General features: G+C 41.7%; 1 protein-coding gene across 1 annotated transcript in view; it reads right to left on the minus strand.

Annotated features, from left to right (window-relative positions):
• The window catches only part of EFNB2 (ephrin B2), a 56,936-nt gene extending 37,675 nt beyond the window's left edge, over positions 1 to 19,261 (minus strand). Inside the window, exon 1 of the mRNA XM_061626621.1 lies at positions 18,337 to 19,261. Within this exon, the coding sequence (XP_061482605.1) occupies positions 18,337 to 18,464 (128 nt within the window). The 5' untranslated portion in view covers positions 18,465 to 19,261. The remainder of the gene's footprint in view (positions 1 to 18,336) is intronic.
• Positions 19,262 to 19,926: the final 665 nt, after the last annotated feature.

The raw sequence follows: 19,926 nt of genomic DNA on the forward strand, positions 1-19,926 counted from the left end.
ATAAAGCCTGTTTTAGTTGCAAATGACAAGTAATAAACACTACTTTTATAAATTTCCTCCTTACATGGTAATATTACAATTACTTTTATTATTTTTATTATTTTTGCAATATGGTGCAGAGAGCAATTACTGGAATGCCATAAGTACTTGTAGCACTAGAAAGCTTTGTTCCATTTGCTAAATCAATTTCAGTTCCCACAAAGCAGCAACTAATATACAGCAGCTTTTTTTGTCTACTAAATGAAAGAAATCTTTTATTGAAGTGATGAATATCCTATTTTAGAATTGCATTATCACACTGGTAATTTTTCTTCCCATATGAATCTTCCCAACTTCAGTGGACTCATGCCACCATCAGAAAACCACCAATCTACACCAAGAAGCTGCATTCCCCAGAAATTGCTGTTCTTCATCATACTATAATACTTTATTCCCCTATTCTGCAGAAGAAGAAACATGGAAAAATGCCTTCAGTAAAATTAGGGGTGTGTTGTTGTAGAGATAAATTAGTTTATAGAATTTCTACATGGAAGTAAGCCTTTGGTAGATGCAGGGCAATTAGATGCTCATTCTTGCTACTTCTTGATGAATCATGCATGTGCCTCTGGCAGAGAGCCCAACTCTTGACACTTGACCCCACTCCACATTTTACTACTCCAGATTTCAGTCCCTACCCTCACAGTTCTCCCCCTCCTCCTTTTTCCTGTGTGTGTGTTGGGGGGGAGGGAATTGTTTTCATAGGAACACACTGTTGGAAATACGGAAAGCTTTCTATATTTCCAACTGTATTTGCAATAGCACTTTGTCATAAGCATGTGTGTAAGGAAGAGTTCTGGTTGTTTACAGAAAAAGGGCAAAGCAATTTCACACTGGGCTAAAGCACCCAGAGGAGAAAGTGCCACTGCATTCTACATTTGTTGTTAAAAGTGGCAAGTCTCTTATATACACATACACCCCACACTTAAAAACCACTAAATGCAGAAAAGACACCTAAAATAACAAACCAATGAATAATTGAGATAACAAATTGAGTGTAAAATGAGTATCTACAATAAAACACACACACACAAACACTTCAAAAAAATATAGCATTTTCTGGATAGCACTTTACTGCCCCCTTTTGCACTTTAACATTAGAACAGGTCTAAGCATGAATACACTGTTCTGAATATCAGCAAGATAACAGAGGAGTACAACAGAGATATAGGTTTACTAAGAAATGGATCTCAAACACTGTGTTTTGAAGCATTACAGTAATTACCAAAGAGGTAAACCATAGCAGTGACAAATCATGCAAATAGTAAAGAACAAGTCAGTAACTGGAGGGTTAAATTCAAATCTTCTGCATTTGTATGGGCACATCCACACTTGGGGGGTCTTTCCTGTTATTTCAGGTGAACTTTGTTTTGCATATTTAGAAGGCAAAATGCCAGTTGAAGCTGCTTTGTTACAGTTATGGGAAAGTAAGGCATAGAAAGAGACTGCACTGGGGCCTCAGCATTTACAGAGTCTTAAGTGAAAAATGTACCTGACTTTTTCTTTTTTCAAAGTCAGGACCTTATATAGTGGCATGCAAAAACTATTTAAATGAAAGTAAAAAATGAGAAGCCCAAACTAATTTAAATGCCCTGAAAGCCTACACAGCATAAACCAGTTCAACAGCTCTGAAGTATAACTTCACTGGTAATATTCTATGGGTGGCCATGCCTCTGTAAACCTCTTCTTTTTTAAAAATGTAATAAATCTACCGCCTAGTGGCTGGTTATTTACAAACTACTAATTCACACTGACAATGGGAAAGAAGGCACTCCCTCCCTCAGTAACCTCAGATTCCATTTGACAAAGCCCATGTGTGCTATGCGCCTTTATATTTAAACTTAATCCATTTCCTTCTGTCATCCTAAAATTACTAAACAAGTCACAATAATATACATTTCACTGCCTACAGCACTGTGCCATTGAACCTTCACTGTAATGAAAGCAGACTCCCTTTTTGATATAAAGACTGGTGTTCTATTTTGTAGCCACAAAATACAGGAAGAGCTTGATGCTGTATTAAAGCGCTGTGTGTGCATGCATACACAGGCAACATTGTTAAAGCTATTATGTCTATATAATGATAATCAATTTGCTAATTTTTTTAAAAAATATTCTGTATCACAGCCCCTGCAAAGATCTGTTGACTTGGAGAATGTTTGTGGGGCTCTACGACTGGGGAGCAGGAAATACCCTTTCCTTGAAAAGGTGTAAAGATTTAAGTATATAAGGTGAGAGTGTCAGAAGGCACCTCTTTTCAGAAGGTCAGAATTTCAGCTCTACGTAAGCTAACAGAGACCGGCTGGCATCTGCCAAAGGCTTTGCTTTTTAAAGGGCACAGTAAATCACAAGCTAAAGCTGGTAGAGACAATGCAAAAAGAGTGTGGTAGTCTAGCAGTAAAACAGCCTCCCTTACTCAGAAATCCTCTTGTCAGCTAGAATGTAAGGAGGCAACCTTAAAAGTTTTGAGACTCCTTCTTCTTAATTACAATTTGTCAGCACCTGCACAGTCTTGTTCTGAGTCACACAGCAAGAACAAAAGAGGGTGGGGATTCTCTTGTCCTTTAGCTGGAATGCGGAAGTGGCTATGCCTTATAATATAAGAGACAGTAGTTTCCCTGTTCCTTGAGAGAAAAAGAGTTTGTGATTTTTGCCAAGTAAGGAAATCACAGGGGTGCAGAAGCTTTGTAAAGCATGCCTTTTTCAAGCTGTGATGTAGAACATCAGTCATTTATAACACTGGCAATGCAAGTAATTGAGGCCAATTCACACTAACACTTTCTCCTAAGCAAACTGATTATTACAGTCACCTCATAATACTGCTCTTACAAATAGGTCCAACACATACACAATGCCACAAGCCTAACCAGTCTCAAAAAAATTAAAATGGCAGGGTTCAGTCAGTATGGAAATCACACTTGTTTAATACCCAAGGAAGAATCCTCATCATACAAATCTCCTAAGGTAATTAAAAATGTGCACAGAAAGTGCATGAATCAACCTCAAGTATATTTCATACATTTTAGAATGTACATGTAGATTTCCCCAACATCTTTGTGACAAAATATTTCCACTCAGACTTCATGCTCTGCTCATCCATCTTCAACTTTAAAAAAAAAACGTAAGGAAGATTTGTTAGAAAAGGGGCAAAAGAGAAACCAATTCTAAATCCCTCACCTACAATCTTGATCTAATCCAGTCTTTTACGCAATGAATTTACTACAACTTTGGCACATAATATATGACAAGGATTGCAAGATAGAACAACAGATTTGTCTAAAAACACACAACTAACTAGAGTGTGGTTTGGGACGACCCAGCATCAATACTACCATGTTAACAGGCACCATGCTGACCTACAGTTTGTGTCTTATGGGGCCGCATTAGGCACTGCCACACAGCTAATATACAAACATTCACATCACAATGTGGCATGTGTAGATTAGTGCGACCTGTGATTTGCCCCCATGCACGGCTGCTTCACACACTGCAAAAACACAAACCTCAAATTTGCTATTACATGTGCAGCTTTCCCAAATGTACCTCAAAGACACACCATGTGCTTGACATGTTGACATTTCACAATTTAAGTGTATGTACACCTAAAATGTGTGTGAAACACCCTGAACATACCAACAGATACACTACGAATATACTTAGACTGCTAGAAGCCAAAAATGAATGACAAAAACATTTGCATACATGGGAGTACACTGTAGCTGAAAACCTGTGTTAGAAGTCTAGAGGGAGGTGCTGCTTGAAAGTTACAATGCAATACGGAAAAATGTGATGTCTAATTGTGGTGACTCAATGGACAAACTCGTTTTATTATTTTTATTATTTCACACTGGACAGTGCAAATGAAAATAATGGTTTCATATCAGAGTTCTAAGATCTTTTATAAAAGATATTTTCTCATTTTTACAGAAAGTCTCATTGCTGTATCTGTGAAAATTGAAATGGACTGCCTTCAAGTCGATCCCAAATTATGGCTACCCTATGAATAGGGTTTTCATGGTAAGCAGTATTCAGAGGGGGTTTACCATTGCCTCCCTCTGAGGCTAGCCCTCCCCAGCTGGCTAGGGCCTGCTCAGCTTGCCACAGCTGCACAAGCCAGCCCATTCCTTGTCCATAACTGCCAGCTGGGGGGCAACTGGGCTCCTTGGGACTATGCAGCTTGCCCATGGCTGCACAGGTGGCAAGGCATGTAACCCATGAGCCACTCGCTGTGGGGGTGATCTTTAGCTGGCCCTTTACACCCAGGAGACAAAAGCAGGGATTTGAACTCACAGATTCTGGACTCCCAGCCAGGCTCTCCTCCCCACTGTGCTATACTTCAGCAAAAAATCTAAACACCTGCTTAAATTGTAATCGTGTATGGGTGAGGGAAGAAAGAATTAGGTCCACATTAAAGGCCTTCTGCTGGGTTTTTTTTGTTCCTATGACCTTGCCAAGTATTTATTTGGAGCCATCTCCAAGGGTGTGAGCCAAATTAGTCTGTGACTCATGGCGTGAGGTGTGCATCTGGACCAGGAGACTGGTACTAGAGCCTGCCTTGCTTTGCATCTGGATGATAAAAACTTACTGTGTAGATCCAGGGGTGGGGAACAGAATCCAGCCAGTAGGCTGGATTGTTATTTCCCCCACCCTCTGTGGGTCATGTTTGACAGGTGGGTATGGCTAACCATATGTCTATTACTAGATTTCACAATGACATCAAGTGACCCGTTTTTGCCCATATAGTTTTGACTATTGGCGCTTGCAAGGTACTGTGCACCGTGCTTTGCAGGTGCCACAGATCAGCTACTCCTCTTTTGGCCCAACTACATTTTTACCTGCCCCACACCAGACATAATATGTGAAGGACTGTTTAAAAGTATTTAATTATGTGAGAACTGTTTCCCTAAAATCTGGACTACAAGAGTTGGTGTTCGCTCTGTTATTTAACGACCATAAAGTAAGTTAGAATTTGGGTTGCAGAAATCATTTACTGATGCTTATTTTGTAGATTTGGAGACATAGAAACCTTGAACCCCACATATGTATTTTAAACTATAATCCTACACGCACATGTCTGGGAGAAAGTCCCGCTGAACCCAATGGGGCTAACTTCCGAGTAGATAAAGCATAGGATTGTGCCGTTAAAAAGAACCTCTCTTACACAGTTTAATGGTCTTGCCAACCAACGTGATTTCCCCTACTCTGTTCACCAATAAAATTTAGAATTACCTTGAGAAAAGAAAAAAGAAAATGATAAAAGTTAAGCACCGCAGAATGACTAAACCGGACTGTTCCTGAAATCAAACTGAAAATTAATTAAATGTGAAGAAAACAACTGGAGTGTGGACAGAAGATGCAAAAGGACTGCAGAGCCCCTCACAGGAGTCAAGATGATGCTAACTTCAAATGGCACATTTGCCCATTGAGGCATACAAATCAACTGCTGCTTGGCACCAGTTAAGCAGATTACCAGCTTGTACTGAAGATGCCCTACTTGAGAGCCAGCATCACAGCAACATAGAGATTCACATATGCAACTCTGCCCAGACTTTTAAGTGTCACTTGCTAAAGCAGGTAAGCTTTAATGAAGGTTTTGATATTCAAGAGCGAAGATACTAGCTTGAAGCAAAACAAGGCAGATTTTGTTAGTCTGGCCTTTTTGTGAGCCACTTCATGCCAACTGTGTGTTTAGGGTGAGGTACAATAGCTCCTACTGCAGTCAATCATGGCCTATCATGTTACGTTGGTATTGTGACCTGGCTCCATATAGCATGACTATCCTACTAAGAGAGTATGGGTCAGCAGTACTACAGGCAAAATGGCATCGCATAAGCTTTCCCATGGCACATGTTTGGGTAGAGAAATGGGCATAACTCATCCAAGCTCAGTTGCCATGGCAGCTGCTGCCACCACCATCTGCCTACTGTGAACCAAGGTAACTTGAAGCTGAAGGACCTCTCACCGTGTTGGGATTTATAGAAGCAAAGAGAGTCTCTCGTGTATCTGCCTTCTGCAAAAGCCCCAACCTAAGTGAGATAAGACCTCCCCTGCCTCTTGAGTCCACTGGCAAGAGTAGTGGGCTTTTGGTAGAGAGAATCACTCTGTGCAATGAGAAATAGTGGGGGCAGGGGCACACCACAAGAAGCTCCTGGCAGTTCCTGCCTTCACCCAAGTATGGTGAAGACTCATCAAATACAGCATGCTCAAAACATTTCAGTCTCCATGGAATTCTACATTAGCAGAACCCTCCATACACACCCAAGTACCCATACCCTTGGCATTTGTACATAACCATTGCCTCACTATCCTCTCTCCCTCCCCTCCCCATTGTGTGCCCTTATACCAGTGGTGGGGAACATCTACGCTATGGGCCTATATAGGCCTGCCAGACCTCCCCATTTGGTCCCCAAGGGTGTTTTGGCCAAGCCACTCCTACCTGCCCTATACCTGATGTCAGGTGTGGGGCAGGCAAGGGCAGGACTTGGCCAAAGTTTATTTATAAAGCCCCTTTCAAAGTGCAAGGCAAGGTAGCACTTCAAGAGGGGCTTCTGAAGGTATCTTCATTTGTTCCTCTCAATCTTGCCCTACACTTTAAACAGAGTTTCTGAAGATCTGACAATTAGCATCGTGAGAGGGGCTTCTGAAGAGGTGGGAAAACAACAACTCACCTGACATCATAGTGATGTCAAGTGATTGACAGGTGAGCAGATCCACCCATCTGTCAAACTTGACTCATGACAGTGTGGAGGATATAATTTGGCCCACTAGAAAGGCTCCCTATCCCTGCCCTATCCCAAAATATAGATGGGAAGTTCCACAGGAAGGAAACGGATATTTCTTGTTTATGTTGCAATGGTAAAAAATAAAATAAAAAATGTACATTGGGATTTTTCTGAGAGTACTGTGGGCAGCCCCCCTTTTGGTCACTTCTCTTTCCCAAACCAGCCCTTCCCCCACAAAAAAAAGGCAGAAAAAGAGAAAGCATACTTTACTTTTCCATGGGATCTAGGTGAAAGTGGGATACAGTATAATTAGAGCCCTGAAATGCACCTAGAACTGAAAGAGGAGGTGAGAAATCATCACTCTTCCAGCTTCCTCCTCACCTCTGTACAGTTCAAGGGAGAAAAGAAGTTACCACCCTCATCACCTCATGACCAAAGGGGCAGTGAGTAAATGAATGGGTGGGGGCTAGAGTCTTTGTGTGCGGGCCAGTAGAAGACTTAAAGGGTGCTACATTGGCGAGCCCCAATAAATAATGCTATATATGGAAATGGAAATGGACTGCCTTCAAGTCGATTCTGACTTATGGCGACCCTCCAAACAGGGTTTTCAAGGTAAGCGGTATTCAGAGGGGGTTTACCATTGCCTTCCTCTGAGGCTGAGAGGCAGTGACTGGCCCAAGGTCACCCAGTTAGCTTCATGGCTATGTGGAGATTTGTACCCTGGTCCCCCAGGTCATAGTCCAACACCTTAACCACTATACCACACTGGCTCTCAATGCTATATATAAATAAAATAAAATATGCCCATCCCAATTTACAACAGAATTACTGTGGTCAGCTACCAGGATGGATTTGCCTTGTTTCTATGCATAGGATTTTGCTGAACTTTCATCAATACAAGACATTCTGGGCATACCTCTAGGTTTTCTGCTCTCACCGGCCACAACTGGGCCGTTTTTATATCCAGAATTAGAATGGTGCATGGCTAAACATTTCTAATTCTAAAAGGCATACACGGTTTTAAATAGATCCCAAGCTGACTGTTACAGTATCTGCATCTTTTCCCTGCTGCTTCTGCAGAAGGGGCATCAGTCCGATGACATTTATTAACACAGGATTAATAATGCATCAAGAACCTGACACTGATGGCGGAAAGATCCTAGAGGATGGGATGTCTGGGTTTATTTTCATCTATTCCTTTAATACCTTTGCACTTCAATAAGTTTTACATAAAAACACTGCAAGCATTGTCAGGAAAAATTAACCTAGAAGATTTTACATTCCATTTTTATATGAAGGCAACTTTTTCAAAGTTTTAAATGTGGCATTTTCATGTTACCAAGATAAACATTAGATAGCCAGATCTGCTACATGTAAATTTTGTTCACATGTTATCCTGTAAAAGTCTACTGAAATTAGGTAGCGACCCAGGTATGCTTGACAGAAATAAAAACAAAGCTGTAGCATTCCACATCCTGCTACCTTGTAACTGTCTTCGCTAGATACAGGTCAAAGACTGCCAGGTGTTGTATTGCAATTTTTAATGCAAAGCAAGCAAAGGGAGAATCTGCAATAATGTTTGCCTTTTTCCCCATAATCCTAGTGTATAAACCTTATACATATCAACTGCATCGTCTTAAAATCCACTTAGTTAAATTGGTTACTTTGCACCACATATAAGCTATTTTATATATTTGTCATGACTGCTGTAGAATTAACCATGATACCTTTGATTCAGCAGGAAACTGAAGATAATAAGCTTCAACTCTTTAAAAATTGCAAACTTTAGGAGTGGATCCAGCTTTTTAAAAAAACCAACTCTTAATGTATTTCCAATTATTTTAATGGCAACTGACTTGAGGACCTAATTACACATGTCTTTTGAAAAATGATGGAACAATGTATTAATGATAATGATTCTTTTTATGGATTGGATAACTCAAAGTGCTCTCACATATCTGACAAAAGCAACCTATGCAGTCTAGGTCTAACTATCCTGTGTAGTAACTTGACAAAGATTCAATGCAGATGGGGTAGAGGGAGTACTTCAGCATAGAATTCTTTATCACATCACCCAACAAACAGAATGGCATGCTGTAGACCATGCACTTAAGCTATTAAGACTCCTGAATATTCAGCAATTCAGAGGAAGCAGAGAGAACTAAAGAAAAAAAGACAGAATCCAAAAGTTAGGTGCCTAAATACACACATATGTATACACTTGTATTTATAAATATATACACATTATTTGGGGCCAAACATTTCATATTGAAACTTTAAAACATTTGGGTTGCAAGGCAAATGGTAAATTGAGTGCTACACTATACTGTCTGCAAAACTGAATTAGACCTCGGCTTCCACTGACCTCAGAAGTAGGATCAAAAATATTTCTTGAGACATGATAAAGTCATAGATATGGCCTGCAATGGGAATATAATTTAGTATCATTACAATAACAACATGTCCTCCACCCATAAGTTATCCCTTCGGTCTGTATCTGCCTTAATGTGGAACTCTACCAATTTATGGTTTTGAAAATGGGAATGGACAAATGAACACAATATTTTGCTGTTTTTAAGAGAAAAATTCAAGCAACATATGAAATGCTAACAGCTTGCTTTGTGACATTTCTTTGTCACAGAAAACACTACCCCCCAGCTGCAAAATTCAGTGTACCACGAGCCTTCATTTGAACAAATCTATACAGGTAAGGGCAATGCTAAGATTTGCATCCACCCTTGTTTCCAAGAGGGAAAGACATAAAGAAGTCTGCTTGAGAACTACTGCACAGGAAACACTTCATAAATAATTTCCTCTTCTTCCCCTACGCAGTATCAAATGTGCACAGCTTTATCTGCGACAGTCTCTGAAATGTGACATGACAGGTAAGTTCGAAAGCTAAATGTTGGATAATGGTTAGCAAACAAATGACATTGGTTTTTGCATTATTTCTTTAATCACTTTAACCCTTGTTCCAACAGAAAGCATAAGGCCAGAGTAATTCAGCTGCTTCTTTTGTGATTTGCCTTCCATAAATATGCACCAGTCTGCATTTGAAAAGCTGAAGGAGGCCGCAAGCTTGCTGGACATTTATCATGCCCTGTTCCCTGTGAACAAGCAAATACATTACTTGAATAGCCCATTAGCAATCATTGTCAAATGCAGAATGTAAGGTGCTTGGATGTGACCAGCCTGTAAAGTAGAGGACACTGCCCCTTAGCTTTGCATAGTATCCACAGCTGAAATGGATCTTTTGCTATAGATTTCTGAAGGTCAAGCTAGGACACTGGAGAAGATCACCATGCTTAAGACTGTACACATTACACAAATACTCCACTCTCTGCAGTGCATTTATTAAACCATATCAGCTTGTAGTAGCTTGTCAATTTTGGGTTTGGAAATATAACTATGGGTCAAAAATGTTTCAAAGACCTTCTGCAAACAACACAAAAATATGCTGCAATTTGGAAAAAATTATCAGTTGGCTTTCTCGCAATATGCAAAAACTCAAAGCACAACAACCCACAAAAGCAGATTACAACTAGTGTTAACATATGGGGGTTTGCCATTATCTAGTTTACAAGTCTGTGTTTTCTTACATGTAGCCTTACCATTCATCTTTCTTTTTCTACCATATAGGCTAATGATAAAATAAATACTTCTCATCTGTCTAATGGTGACTCGATGTGTAATAATGGCTGATTAGTTTTTGACTTCTTTTTGGCCCTTTTACTAATTGTGAAGGCTCTAGCAAGACAGTCTAAGGTATTTTATAAAGGTCAGTTAGAAGCAGATGTACTGAAGAATGCATGTAGCTGTGAACCACTTTTCTTACTTTTACAGCTACTACAAGCCCTAAGGATATATGGCAATCAGCAGGGGTAAACTTCCTTTATGCTGGCCTAATTCCACTGAAATTAAAGCAACAGAGTTTGGTTCAATTATTTGAACATGAAGAAGGTCCACCATGGTATTCAGCTCTGGATTTCAGCCTTTCAGAAAGAAATGCCACCTGGACTAAGCGCTTTAATTTATTTGAGGTGTCTGGAAAATGTAAAGATGGATTTCTCTATTTCTTTCTCTTCTCAGGGATTGTGAAATAAGCAACAAAAAATTCTCTAGAAGAATCATCTGGCCAGGGCAGCAGGGGAGGGGGGGGAGGACAATATGGAATGTTTATTTTAGCTTCTCCTGTGGAGTGTGAGCTTGAGAGCACTGTCTGAAAGATGGCTGAAATCAAAAGCCTTCTCTCTTTTCTTTTCAGATAACCTCAGCACTACCTATCCCCTCCACTCTCTGTTCCTTGCCAGCACGTCCCTGCCTGAATCCCAAATAGATTAAGGAAACAAACTCCAAGTGCAGCTAATCCTACAGAATGGCTGTCGCTGGTAGGCCAGGAGTTAAAAAAGGGAAATCTTCTATATCAGAACAATTGCAGTGATCCGAAGTTTTAATCAACCCAAATCTCACCAATAAAAGAGGCAGTAAATGAAATCTACCTTTACCATATTATACACCACCAATGAGCAAGAACTGAGCAGCTTTTCTTTACTGCTTTAACCAGCCTGGCCACAAGTAGGCCTTTCATACTTTCTAATCCCAGCCCCCAAGTTTTTTGCAGTTCTCACATAATACCTTGCAGCCCTGAAGCAAGGCCCTTAGTTTCTACATCCCTTTCATAGACGTGTCATTTCTAACATCAAGCTAATCTATATGTTGCCATGGTATCCCCCTTTGCCTTTACATCTTATGAGCTGCATGGATTTACCACATTATTTTTATCTGAAAGACAGAAAATGGTGGTTTTATTGCCATACAATCAGATTACCGCTGCTAGTTTCTCTATGCCTTTTTACCATACTTCAATCAAAAGGGATCACTTTCTTTATACCCTGCCCTTGATTTACATTACATCTGTAAAGGCCTAGTCTGGGTTGTAATCCCCTTATTAACTAGGAGCAGGGTTGATTTGCCTAAAAATAAAAGCAAATTGTGTCAGACCTTTTCACTTTGTTTTTGATTCGGAACTACAAAATGGATTACTAAAGAAATCTTCAGAGTTCACACGGCCGCTATACTACTGAATTTAAAATGAGAATTAAACAAGTTAAACAAGAGGAACGATGTCAACGGTTTACATTTCCCATCATGGGTGAAGGGATGAATAGAGTTATATCTTTGTATGCACAAGCTTTACAGAAAAACAATGGAGCCACAGGAATTTTCTTTCCAAGCCGTTCTTACACTCTTGCCCATTGCCTCTCCAGTCTACTTTACATTTACCAGATACAAATGAGGGGGATCTATAACTTGGAAATATGAAAAGATATCAGGTCCTAAGCCTGACATTTATAGTAATTAGGCCCCACATGCTTTAATCAAAATATTTTAACCAGTCAAGCCTACCACCTTAGAAAGGGCATGTTTATGTAGAAGACCAAAAACAACCTCAAAAATAGTGGTACTATGTTGTTGTTTTAACATAAGACAAAGACTGGATGCACTTGATTAAGTTTTGATCATTTTTTTCTGTCAGAATATCCTGCCTTTGTTTGCATCAGAAAAGTTGTAAGTAGTCAAGCTTGTTTAAGACCCCCGTGCCCCCCCCCAAAAAACATGACTGAATAGATTTCCTAAAGGTACAACACTTCACTGAGATTTCTCCTGGGGTAACCTTCAACCAATTTCCCATTAAATGAACATTTCATGAACTGATAATGTATTGTGGCCCTTAAAATAGGACGAGGGGAAAAACCCTTTCAGATTTTAGCTTGACTTTCAGTTACAACCTATTTCATACTACATACTGAACTAACAATGCTATTCAAAAGTAAACTCACTGAGTTTAATTAGACTTACTCCCAGGTAAGCGTGTATAAGATTGCAGCATGTTGTTGATGATGATGATAATGTAAAGTATTACTACTACCAAGGAGTTCAAGGTGGTGTACAAACATGGTCGTCCCCCTCCTGAGTGTACCCTCACACCAATCAGCTCCATGAGGTAGATTAGGCTGAGACACAGTGACTGGCCAAGGTCACCCAGTGAGCTTCATGGCAGAGTGAGGATTTGAACCTTGGTTTCCCAGGTCCTAGTCAGGCACTCTAACCACTACACCACAGTGCCATATAGAAGGCATATAGATATGAGGCGTTGAGATAATTGCTATAAATTATAAATATATAAATACAGCAATTATGCTCCCAATCATGTGTTCTGACTGTAGAAAATAACAGAAATTCAGAATTTTCTAGGGTTGCCATTTTTAAAAAGTCAAACAAGATATTGATGTTTTGCAACAGAAGCCTTTTAAGGAGGGTACAGCATTTAAAGGCTGCAATCCTATATACACTTACCTGGCAGTAATCCCCAATAAACAGAGGAGGGAATCTTAGTACTGAGTAAGAATCACTACAGCCAGTGTGTTGTAGTGGTTAAAGTGTAAGAGTGAGACCTGGGAGACCAGGGTTCAGATCCTCAGTTGGCCATGAAGCAATCTGGTGATCTTGGCCAGTCACTATTTCTTAGGCTGCATACATACCATACATTTAAAGCACACTTACCTGCCCACAATCCTGGGAACTGTAGTTTACTTCCTCACAATTCCCAGTATGTTTAAAACACTACAGTTCCCAGGATTATTTGGGGGGTGGGGGAATATGCTTTAAATGTATGGTGTGTTTGCAGCCTCAGTCTAACTTAGCTCACAGCATTGTTGTGAGGATAAAATGGCAGGTAGACTCACATACAGTGCCTTGAGCTCCTTGGAAGAAAGACAAAATATAAATATAATAAATATAAATAAGTTTTGTGCTAGAGGGGTCTTTGCCTTTGAATGCTAAGTGACAAAATTATGGCTTCGATTCAGACAAAGTCATGCTCAGAGTAGATTCTTTAAAAATTAGGAATATCTAAAGTCCCATTGGTTTCAGTGGCTCTGCTCTAGGCACGATCAAGTCTTGATCCAACCCTATGTTTTAGGTGAAATCTGGAAAAAACACAAGTGCTTAATTTATTAAATTCAGCTTGCCTGAAACAAACCCACATGTGTGTTCCTGGCTATTACAAGCAATAGTTTCAGCTTGCTCTGCACTGAAGTATTGGGCCTCTATATTATGAAGCAAACCTGCAAGGCAGATTGTTATGAGTTTTGGAGGTCTAATTAATGTGAAAATACCTGAAACATTTTGAGACATGCTATGTATCTCCCCTTTCAAACAAGAGGCATGCAAGTGTTCCATTTTCAGATTTGCTAACTCATACGGAAGTACCCAATAATTTTGATACATAATCCAGTGTGTGAGTCAGTTCCAAGCATCTTCACATATATTACGTTTCTCCAACGCAAGCCTATAATGGTTAGGATTAAGAAGCAAAGCTTCAGGATTCCCAAATAAATCCTTGTCAAGAAGGAGTGGTTCCAAACACATTGCAAGATAGCATTTCAGCAGGCTCTTTATGCTCCAGTAGGTTCAGTTTTCTTGTGAAGCAAGACTGTCCATTACTTACAGTTTATCATCCTGACAAAATGCAAGGAATGGGGATGTGAAAGCACTAACAATTCTATCCCTGGTGCTTTGTCCCCTTCCTTCCTCTTTTCTCTATATTAAAAGCGACAAGATTAACCCAAACGCAAATTGCAGAGCACAGTTCAAGGGGCTATTCAGTCAGCAGTGAATGTACATTTGTTTGCCTGCAAAAATAAATAAATAAGAATTTCACAAACAAACAATGAGAGGCAGGCTGTTTTTTGCCACTGAAAAGATGGCTTAAATAGGGCCATCAATTGTAGGCCATTTTATCAGTCCCTGACAGGTTAGTGTTTATTCAGGCTAACTGTGGTGGATTTTGCGTGTAATAGGTTATCAGAGATATTATTTGTCTATTTGTTTGCTTTCCCTTAGTCAAATTAACATCTTAAGGAAAAGAGTCCCAGGGCTGTTGAATAAAGAAAAATGATTAGCTGGCAGAACTACTCCATTTAAAGAATAAGGCAACATCAGTTTAGCCAATGTTATTGATAATTCAAGCTTCATCTCTTTCAAACTAAAACCCACTGAATAAACTGCATTTTGTGGTTTGTACCATTAAGTTGGGCAATTGTGGTCATGTTGGCTCTAGAGCACCAGGGTCAAGACACATGAAGCAATTTATTTTCATGGATGGGAGTAGAAGGAGGGAAATATCCTGGGTTGATTAAGTGTCACTGTGGTTACCCAAGAGTTTCTTTTGCTATGTTTTCCTTATAACTAGTTTTAATGCCTTAACACAACAAAAGTAACATCCAAGTAAAATATTCTTTCCACCTACATATATGCTTACACCCTTATGCAAAGTACTGTATCCTTCATTGATAAAAACATGAATATTTTAATGAAGGAGCTATTAAGTTACAGCACAAGACAAATAAAAATGTAAATTAACTACCTTCTTGTTGTCCCTTCCTAACCACCTGCTAAAAATTCTGGTCACTAAAGCAAATCACGAAACAATTGTAGTTTAGGGGATTAGGCCATGAAAGAATTCAGATCACTTTCTTTTACAACCTTATACAGTATGAATGTGACTAAAATTCTTATTTTAATTACTTCCCTATATAATAGAGTTATGAATGTTAAATGGAAGAAATATTTAACTTCAGTAAATGAATTAAATGCTTAATATTATAGCAGTTATCTTTGGAATGGTCTTAAGATTCTCCTGCAAACTTACTGGAGTGGGAGGGAATCTTTGCATAAGACAACTGCATTTTATTTTGTATTTACTGAAGAATCATTCACAATTATTCAGGCAAAGATCAGCGATGAATTCTACAATGAAATATGTTATCCATAAGTGAAGATCTGACCACACCATTTACACACAGCAATATTACTAACACATTTGCAAAGTTCCCCAAAGTAGAGGCCTCCAAGGGGCCTATAAATCACAGGCCACAGCCATTTTTCTTTTATTCTTTAAATGCCTCATATCACTACTAGCTTGTTTCCGTATTTAAATCACATCAACAGGCAGCACTTGTTTGAAAGTGCTACATTTGAAGCTGGGATTAAAAGGGGAAGTAATTAAGCTATAGTTACAACTTGCTCTTGATAACATTAGATCTTTTATGGGTTTACGCAACAGGGGAAAGAAGTTAAACAGAATCACTATTTGGGGGATGAGACCATGTGCTGTAAATAGCAACTCAGACAAACCATGAGACTGAAAATGAAAGCTTTGGGGGGAAGCAAAGGCAGGTTAAGTCTGGAAGCAACCAGAAGCAAGATGACCGCAGTACAGTGTGCTGATATGTATTGGAAGAGTGACCTCTGTAGGAATAAAGAGTACAGCAGCAGGCAGGAGAATACCCTTCTTCTCTAGAGCTGAACTTAATGCAATCAAGTACTGTATATGACTTTCTCATTCCCAACACACACACACACACACACCTCGTGTAATTAAAAGAAATGCATGTGCTCCTTTAAATATATATCTTCTTGTTTGTTTAAACAAGCATTTTAAATCTTGCCCTTCCTAGGTTTTAGGGAGAAATGTAATAATGAGCTTGAATCCACTGTGCCAGCTGCAAGTAAGGACTGTTTTCTACACATACACAGCGGTAATTTCTTTGTATGTCTATCTAGGGAGGGAAGAAAGCACTGCTGGGCTGAACACAAGTGCCATGATGCTGCTAAAGATGAGCCAGTTTCCTGCATTTTAATGAAAATAAATGGGCCTTCTTTACTTTTCCACAAAAAAGATGTGTGTTAGCAAGGTCTGCAACCTTGCTCGTAAATCTTCCTTTTTTTGGAAAAGGACAAGAAGAGAAATCTATAATGGAGTAGAAGAAAAATGATGGAGTCGGAATGTGATTTCTTAAATAAACTCTTTTGGCTTCTAGATCTAAATCCAAACTTGCAGTCATTGCAGCCTGATTCCGCGGAGCCTGCAAGCAATATACAGTATCCAACTGAAGAGCTATTTCACACTTGTGAGACAGGCCATTTCTTCAATGCATTGCTCACTTGAAAGTATTTTAACAGCCATCTGACCGTGTCAGACCTTATATTCTGTTTGCATCAAGCAAGCTTACTCAGGTTTTATAGTCAAGTTGTGATCTGTTTGTTTTCAATAAACTATTTCCTAAGACATTATTAAACAAAGCACAGTTATCTTGGCTCCTTAGAAAATTATTCTCTCTGCTGCTGCTGTCCAGACTTTCATCTACAATTCTTTAAAGCTCATGTGTGTGCATGCACACACACACTAACAAAGAAACCTGACTCAAAAGAGGTTTCCCTAGATTTCAAAGTGTTAACGATCAATTTTGTCTGTAGTAAAACATTTTCTAAAGTGTGGGGGGAGACAAATTCTCTCTTATCAAGAGTCTTCCTTTATTCAAAGTATTCTTGAAGTTCACTATTAGCTGTGTACTGCACAAAACCTTCCATTGCTGTATGTTGCTCACTAATTAACATGGCCTATCTGTAGTTCAGGGGCATGTGATTTTTATCCAGAGGTTTTGAGAAAGAGCAAATCTCTACTGCAATTGTACATGCCAGCAGAGGAATATGATCTTAAACTCACTGGAATCAAGTGGGAAACTTCTACCAAACTCCCACCTCTTGTCTTACTGCATCAGAGATCTGGATAAAACGCTCAATCCACTTCAACAGTTATTTGTAGAGATGTGCCTTGACGCTCTTAGGGATACCTCTGTAATCTTTTTTCTGCATGGATTTGTAATGGAAGGCCAGACTGGACAATGCACCTTCATGCCTCATCAACCAGACTCCCAAAACCACACCTAGGATCAAAGACTTCACTTAATCTAATGGTTAAAGTAACTGGGAGCTTATATAGTTGGGGGAGTGAGCAGTTGGTTTCTTCTACCCCTTTCCATACTTCCTCACGCACACCCCTCACTCAACACCACCGCAGCACTGCCCTCATCTGGACCCATTGTCAAAATGGTCTGAACTTCTGCCAGGCTCCAGTGCTCCACGAACCAGGCCCAACATGGCTATTTGCTAGTTGGCATCGGACTGCTTTCCTTCCTCCCCCTCCCGCACGACGTACCCTAAGTTCTTCCCCCACCGAAAAACACGCAAGTACTTTCCGCTGGGCTTCCTTCATTTTAAAGAAAAACCTACGCTGTAAGACCCAGATGGCAGGCACAGAGGCTCCGATCCTTACCTGTGGATCAATGGAATTCAGCAGTGATGCATTTAGGATCGGCAAATTGTGTGAGCGCAAGTAATACAAATAGCTGAACCTTACTTTGCACACACACGAGGAGAGTTACAAGACAGCCTCACCGCCTCCTAACCAAGGTCCATAGCCTCGAACTTCTCACTCTACCCTACACAAGACACAGGATCGATTCACACGGTATAAAGACGGGCCAAGCCGAAGCGCTTTCCTCTATTTGCTCCCAGACAGCAGACCCGCTCTCCAAGCTCCCATAGGCTCCTCTCTCGTTCTACCCATTTTGCGATCCTGCGGCCTGCCCGCGCGACTGATGCAAGCCCTTGCCCACCTGCCCGCCCGGCACCATCCGGGCTGAGGAGAGATCCGGGCTCCCTGTGCACTTACTTGGAGTTGGAGGAGTTCCAGTAGATGGGCTCCAGCACCAGCGAGCTGGCCAGCGCCGTCCGGCACAAAAGCACCCAGATCCCCCAGCAGCACCTCCCTAGTGGGGATTGCCCCCGGCGCTCTACCATGGTCGGGGGCGCCGCCGGCGGGTCCTGCCCAAAAGGTTCGCCAACTCCGCGGCGCCCAGGAAGAGGAGGAGGAAGGCGGCGTCCACAATCCCCCCGGCCAAGAAGGAGCCACAACCAGAGAAGCAGATCCTGGGCAGCTAACGAGCTCGCCCTCCCGGCTTAGTGGGTCCTGCGCACGGCCGCCGGCATCGAGCCGCAATCCCCAAGTGGACGAAGGCGGGCGAGAAAGAGAGCGCCACCGAGAGCCTCCCGTCGCCGGCGCCCGCCCAAAGACGACAACCAAGGACGGACCGAAGGCCAAAAAAAGAAGAAAGGAAAGGGAGGGATCCCCCAATCCCTCGTCCGTCGGCGCTTCTTTCGCCCCCTCTATAAATCCACCTGGAGAAGGAGATGCAGCAGGTCCCGCCCGGCGCATCCACGGGGCTTCATTCTCGCCTGGCCCCAGCGGTCTCCTGAGGGAAAGAGAGAGAGAAGAAGGCTGGCTTCTCCTGGCGTCCAAACCCTTCTCTCCCGCGGGCGAGCCCGGCGAAGGCAGAGAGAAGGCTCCGGCGGGCTTCCAGCGCCCGCGCCGACGACCAGACGAAGAAAGGCGAAGAGTGAAAGGCTGGCGAAAGCGCACGGAGAAAGGCGCGCGCGCGCGCGCGCTCCCACGCAGCCAGCCACACAGCGCCGCAGCCGTTCTTCCCCCCCTTTCCCCTTCGCCCCGCGCGCTCTCCTCTTCTTCCCCCGGATGCGCAGCTTCTCGCTGGCACCACTGGCTTTCTGCCGCGGACTCTTCCCTGGCTTCAAAGGCGAGAGTGAGACTCCCAGCCCCGCGTTCCCCTCCTGACTATAAACCCGGCCACACCCCTTCCCCGGCAACTCTTGCGCTGGTTGGGTGACGCCACTGTCACTTAAGCACACCTCAGCCCTAGACACATACTCCAGATTCCCAAAGGGGCGGGACCTGCGCGGGGAAAGGAGGGGGCAGGGACAGGTAACGCGCCCTCGCCGATAGCAAAAGACGCCTAGACGATGATGGCGAAGACGATTACGTGTCCGCGGAAGGCAATTGTTTTCTTCCGATCTAAATATTTTTTTTAAAAAATGTTTTTAATAAAAACTATAATCTCTGTTTTCTTTTAAATAGAGACTTTTTATTTATTTATTTATATTTTCAGTCGGACTTCCAGAGTCTCTTTTGAAAGATGTGGAGCCGGCGATGGGCGGCTCTTCTCCACTCCCAAACTTTCCTGCGATCGTCGGATTTCCCCTCTCCCGAGGAACCGGCTCTCCCTGTGCGACTTGAGCGCAGCGCTCCTCGGGCTGATCCTCCCAACTACGGCTTCACAGCGGCGTTATAAACATACTCGCGGAAGTCCCTTGAGGACCCCTAGCCTGGAAAGCCCGTTTGGAGGATTCCATGCCCTCGCACCCGCACCCACGTCGTTAGCTGCAGTGCACATTAAAGGCCGTGACAGAA

The sequence above is a fragment of the Rhineura floridana genome, chromosome 5 (genome assembly GCF_030035675.1).
Source record: "Rhineura floridana isolate rRhiFlo1 chromosome 5, rRhiFlo1.hap2, whole genome shotgun sequence".
Lineage (NCBI taxonomy): Eukaryota > Metazoa > Chordata > Lepidosauria > Squamata > Rhineuridae > Rhineura > Rhineura floridana.